Here is a 6,445-nt window from a genome sequence, read left to right as displayed (position 1 = left end):
TATATATATATTTTATTTTTTTATTTTTTTTTTTCTGTCTTTTTACTTAACTAAGAATCAGTGCCCCAAGTTCAGTGTGTGTTGTGTGTTTTATTGTAATGAAAAATGTTAAATAAAGAGTATAAAAAATATATATATACATCTAAATTCATTTTGACAACTATGTTGGCATGTATGTTATTCATAGGTGATATATTTTGGCAGGTCTATTGAATCTTGTATATTCTGTTTTTTTTTATTATTATTTTTCTTATGGGGCTTTTCTAACAGGCAAAAGGTTGAGTCACAATCTGACATCATCTTTGTGTTCTGTGGCTTGAGGTGATTGATGCTACTAGTAGCTAACTGCTAATATTCTAATATACCTTTGCTAGCTTGCTAGTTGTTTTGCATGTATCATTGCATATATATTTTTTGCCAGTGGCTAGAAGACGTTTTTGCATTTCTTTGGAGATGTGGGTCTTAAATTCCCTTCATAATGATCTTTAAATAGCATTAAAAGTTAGTGAAACCTCCAGAAACCATGTTCTTACCATCACCCTAATCTTTATCTCCCCCAATAGACTCTCTATCTGGAGTCTGGCTGGGCTAAAATGTTATTAGTTCAAATCAGAACTAATCTTGGGCTGTAAACCTAAGATTACCTCAAACCTAAAACTGCCAGATGTTTGAATCATTTTGAGCTTAACTGTAGTTAAGAAAACATGAAGCAAATACAGTTGCTGAATCTCACTATATATCAGAAGCAAGATGATTACATTTAGAGTAACTTGTATTTTGAGCACTTTTCTTATCTTAGCCAGAATTCTATTTAAGAACCTGACTATCAAATAAGATCACATTATTTGTTTTTTAAAACCATTTCAGCCGCTTGTTGTCACTTAGTTTCTGTGATGTGACAAATGAATGCGGGTGTGGGTTCTGTAATGATTGCAGAGTATTATGTAAAGATGTCATCATGTCCCTGTGTTCCTTTATCGCCGTATGAAATTCCCTTGTCAGACACCCAGCAGGCTGAGCTAAGAGTTGAGCTGGAAGGCACGTGGAAAGTTCAGGCTGACGTCTGTGTCTTTAGGTTTTATTTTGTTCTTTTTAAATGGGATATATTTTTCTTTGCCTCAGTAAAACTGATTAGTTTTGTTTTCTTATTTCTCCTCCTCTTTCTTTGCCTCCACTCTACGGTTCAGGTCTTAATTACAGAGCATGGTGACCTCGGGAATGGCCGGGTCCTGGACCCAAAGAATAAGATCTCCTTCAAGTTTGACCACTTGAGGAAGGAGGCCAGCGACCCACGCCCACATGATGTTGACGGCTCCATGGAAGGCTGGAGGAGCGCCGTGGACTCTGCCGTCAGGGCCTACGTCAAGGAGCACTATCCCAATGGAGTGTGCACCGTACGTTTCAGCCCGCTTCCTGGAGCCAGCAGCAGATGTTTAGTTTTACTGCAGACATTCTTACTGTATGTTCTTTAATGAACTACACCTTAACCTGTCTCTGTTTTCCCTTCAGATTTATGGAAAAACCATCGACGGGCATCAAACCATCATCGTGTGCATTGAGTGCCATCAGTTTCAACCCAAAAATTTCTGGTACATCTCAAACGGTTTAAAAGTTTAAGGGGCGGTGTTATGTAAAATTCCCTCACCAAAACATACCTAGAGTGTTGTCTTAATTATGTCATGCATGTTTGGAAACTCCTTAAATCTCCCGTGACAGCCATACAGCTGTGCAAAACGCGTGGGTGAACCCTAGCACCAGTTTCCAAGCTTCCACATGAGCAGCATTCCACCTGTGACTTCCCCACTCAGCTCCTTCAGACTAGCGAGCAGCAATTAGCAAACACCTGGTGGAACTGTTCACCTGCTGAGCTCATTATAGGAGCTACTTCTCAGAGCAACGCTGGCAGAAACTTTGTTAAAGGGTTAATAGGAGTCATGTTGTGATGACTTCCTGAAGGCGGAGTTTCAGAAAGAGAGAAGTCCAATTTCAAACCTTTAATTAGTCATATATATATATATATATATATATATCCCTATTTAATTTCCCCTTTGATTATGATGCATTACACCCACTGAGCATTACACTGATGTTGTTTTTTTCAGCACATGTTGATTTTCAAGACAACCTCATGCTCTACATAATGTGTGTAAACCTTTTAAGGCTAATACAATAATTATCAAAGGACTTTGGACACTCAGCAGCATTGCTGAGCTGTTTCTCATTGTCTTAATCTAATTGGATAAGAGCTGGCCCAATCCTATTTGCTGCTGGGTTTTACTGAGCTTAGGTGTCGTTTGGGGTAATTATCCCACAAGTCTTGTGACTGCTACCACTGACTGTTCCCTCAGGAGAAAGGGGAGCTATCGGGAAATCCTAACATTCTTTAAATCAGAATTATGACATGTTAAATGCTCAATGTTTTTAACAAGTAGAGCAGATTAGTTGCATCTTTTAAGCTTCAGTAGAATCCAGAACTTTCCTGAGTTGGAATGAGAGTTCCACTGTGTCAAAATATCACAGTATTTATACACAAATCAAACAAAAATGTATTAAATATACAGACATTAAACATACTTTTCATTTAGGTCCACATTTGTGTGTAAATTTTTTTATTGGTCTGTCCATCCTCTTCATAATGTCTTAGAAAACTGTGTCTTTAGCCAGAACCTTTTTCAAATTTGCTGTAATACAGACCACTGGTGATGGCTGTCCATAGCCATCACCACAATAACTCTATGAAGAAGTTTTAATTAATTAGTTACAATATTTAATTTCCCTTTGGGATCAATAAAGTATTTTTGAATTTAGTATACTAGTTTTAAAGGTTTTCATTACATACAAGCAAAAAAATCATAATTAACAGAAATAAAAACTCTCAAACATCCATCTGTGAGTAATTGGTCTATATAATGCATTGAATGTAGCAATAAAGTTCCTGAAATAAATTTACTTTTTTATGATGTTACGCCAATTGTGATGGTAATTTATTATATCATTATTTTTCCAGGAATGGACGCTGGAGGTCAGAGTGGAAGTTCACCATCTCTCCCTCCACCACTCAGGTGGCAGGAATCATGAAAATCCAGGTATCTGATTTGCTCTTTCTTGATGCTGAATCTGACTTTTTCTGCATGTTCCTGACAGCAAGTTGAGTGCCGAACCAGAAACAACAGGCATCGGGCCTTTCATCTGCTTTTCTTTCTTTGGAAAACGTTTTTCAAACATGTTAAAAATTCTCAAAATTAAAGATTACTCTTTCTTCTCTCTGTTTTTTGTTTTTGGCCATTTTTCAAGATATGTGATAAAAGTAGGAAAAACTGAAGCACTGGACATAACAGACACAGTAGCCTTAGATGGAATACCTTGTACATATCTCCAGATCTGTGTTGAATATTTATGAAGCCTATTAAGGTAAACTCATTCCATCATCCATAATGATTTAGAATGGTGGCCTACTCTCCCACTCTCCTGTATGGGTCACATTGAAGGTATTTGTATTCTGTTTAGGCTCCCATTTCCATATCAGATGCTGCCTATGAATCACCTTTTGACAGTCACTGGGAGGGAGGGTTGCTTTGACGCGCGCCCTAGCTACAAGCTCACTCACCTGGAGAGAATTTAAATGGAAAATAATCATCAGATTCTTCAGATGGCCACATGGTGCCAAAACAAGCCTGACTGCTCCCAGTTCATACTGGAGAAGGTGTGGAAGCTGTACAGCTAACTACAGTCATACACTGGTCACATCCCAAATTTAGTAAATATTGGTGTCATGTCTTTGAAAGAGTTATTTCAACTGAATGTCCCACAAGATCCTGCATTAGCTTTAAGAACTGTAGCCAAAGAAGAATGGAAGAGCTAAAATGTTGTTTCATTGCTTAGCTTTCAAAAGCTATTAAATGGATAAAATCAGACCTCCTCTCCCCCGACGGAATATACATCGGTCCATACTGATTGAGGCTTTAGAAACCCATTTTTCATCTAGTGAATAAATAATTCAATAACTTATGAGTTGGTGTCTCTTTTTACTTTGTTTCTGCTTTTTGGTATTTTAATACATTTCTTCAGGTGAATTCCAGAAAGATGGATTGAAATTAGTATTACTGTTAATGAAAAAGTAAATAAGATTAGACTTAACGTAGCAAAGCATAATATATCGTCACCAACTTAAGATATTGTTGGCATATTTGCATCAGTCTGATAAATAAAACTGGACTAATATTAACTTATATTTATGTCCAGCTGGTTGCTGTTTGTTTATAGATAGGAGGGAAGGAGGGTGTTCTGATAATGACACAGCAAAGGTTGTGTCAAAGGGCAATCCTTTGACACAACACAGGATTATGCTGTGTTTGGTAGTAATTGTCCATGACTACCAAATCTTCATATTGTATGTTGTTTTTTACCATATTGTTTTTCTACATTCCAACTTTTTTTTTAATGTTTTCTGATGTAACAAATTATTCTTAGCAGTTGTTTGATCAGAGAAGAAGTCACTATTACATGTTAATCAACTATCCCATAGTAGCAGAGCTATACCATCAGGTCAGACACAGTGAATATTCTGTTCTTTCATCTGTTCAGGTTCATTACTATGAGGATGGAAACGTTCAGCTGGTGAGCCACAAAGAGGTTCAGGAGTCCATGTCTGTTTCTGTAAGTACAACTGCAAACCTGTCTTACTCTAACTTTAATGGTGTGAGGAGCTGTCAGTGAATAAGTCCAGATTCTTACAGTGATGGGTTTTCTAATATGTAAACGTTTCTTTTTTCACTTGCACAGTAGAGATGATAGCCAGTGTTCTTTAAAACCTAAACTTGTTCTAAAACAGATGATGAATGTTTTTGTTCTTTTAGAACGAGGCTTCAACTGCTAAGGAGTTTGTTAAGATCATGGAAGCTGCAGAGAATGACTATCAGGTATGTTAGTGGTGTGAAACTGACCTTTCACCCCTCTGTGGTATTCATATTCAGAACAGGTGACTGGAGTGAGCTGTCCAGAAAAATAAACACTTTATTGATCAGTGAATCCAACATAAGAAAAACACTCTTCAGTGTGGCATTGTCACTGCAGCAGGACAATGCAACCATTCTCAGTATAAAGCTTATAGAAAGGAAACTATTTGTATTCTGCCATTGTATTTCTGTACAATGGCAGAAATCTTTTAAGTTTTAGAGACAAGGTTACGGTGTGTTATCTGTTCACATTGTTCATTACGCTAAGCACAAGTGTTGTCCAAATGTTATGCAGAGCAAAAGCTTTACATTTAGGTTCTGTTATCATGTTTTCATTTTAAATACTCAAATTCTGTGTAACAAAACTTCTCTCTCACACACAGTGTGGCGTCACCCCATCTTCTATACCTCCTTAAACTTCTGGACTCTTATAAAATTAATTGATCACAGAAAGGCTCCTTAAGGAAGGGCCACAGTTCTAATAAATGACTGATTTGACAATATAGTGCAGGACAAGACATAAAACACGGTGGTTCTGTTTTATTTTTATTTTTTGCTGAAATCTTCACTAATTTAACTAACTTTTAGCTGTTTTGTGGAATATTGGCTTGACATTACTACGCGTCTTTCTTTTTGAAAGGGTAAAGTTTTGAAATATTTTTTAGTAATTTTCAGATCTTGGAGGAAAATTGAAATCAGCCAAAAATCAATGATAGCAGATCTGAACTTTACAAAATCAGCCATCATAGTTCGTCTGCTTCCTAGATGTTAAACCCAGTTGGTACGGCTCAGTGCTTTGAAATGCGGTACTCTCTTCTCGATCTTATCAGAAAAAACTTTGTCAGGAATATGTTTTTAGGCTGAGGGAAAAAAAGAGGCAATATTGATTTAAGTTTATGTTTATAAATCTGCATTGCCACACTCCTAGAAAATACTGATTCACATTTGTTGATAATTCATCCTTTAGGCTGGGAAAACAAATTATTTTATCTAAATTTGGCACATTGACTCTTCTTCCTGTATAATCATTTTATATTCACTTCCTCTTCCTGTCTTCTTTCAGACGGCCATTAACGAGAATTACCAGACCATGTCGGACACTACCTTCAAAGCCTTACGCCGCCAGCTTCCTGTGACACGCACCAAGATCGATTGGAACAAGATCCTGAGCTACAAGATTGGCAAGGAGATGCAAAATGCTTAAAAAGAAGAAAAAAAACAGCAGAGAAGAAAACAGACAGATCCCCTTAACCCCTCACCCCCTCCCAAACAATGTTGCATGACTGGATAGTTGTATCGTCTTTGTACAAAAATTAGAGAAAACAGGGGCAAAGAAGGGTTTGGTCTCACAGCCAGAAGTTGTCCCATACATGGCTACCTTTCTTTACATGCACTGTATTATTGGATCCATGATGAGAAAAGTTTAGTATATTTGGGGAAAAATGAAAACCAAAATCTAGAGGAAATATCGGAAGACATAGGAAAAAAAA

At 37.1% G+C, this 6,445-nt stretch overlaps 1 protein-coding gene across 1 annotated transcript in view; it reads left to right on the top strand.

Annotated features, from left to right (window-relative positions):
• Positions 1-6,445, top strand: part of LOC106953499 (capping actin protein of muscle Z-line subunit alpha 2) — a 36,316-nt gene extending 29,871 nt beyond the window's left edge. Inside the window, exons 5-10 of the mRNA XM_015042317.1 lie at positions 1,188-1,394; positions 1,510-1,589; positions 3,008-3,086; positions 4,585-4,656; positions 4,857-4,919; positions 6,019-6,445. Of these exons, the coding sequence (XP_014897803.1) occupies positions 1,188-1,394; positions 1,510-1,589; positions 3,008-3,086; positions 4,585-4,656; positions 4,857-4,919; positions 6,019-6,159 (642 nt within the window). The 3' untranslated portion in view covers positions 6,160-6,445. The remainder of the gene's footprint in view (positions 1-1,187; positions 1,395-1,509; positions 1,590-3,007; positions 3,087-4,584; positions 4,657-4,856; positions 4,920-6,018) is intronic.

Source organism: Poecilia latipinna, unplaced genomic scaffold (genome assembly GCF_001443285.1).
Source record: "Poecilia latipinna isolate Pla-1442-1.1 unplaced genomic scaffold, P_latipinna-1.0 Scaffold585, whole genome shotgun sequence".
In the NCBI taxonomy this organism is placed as follows: Eukaryota; Metazoa; Chordata; class Actinopteri; order Cyprinodontiformes; family Poeciliidae; genus Poecilia; species Poecilia latipinna.
Note: the sequence above shows the minus strand (reverse complement) of the source record. Positions and strands in the feature narration are given on the sequence as shown.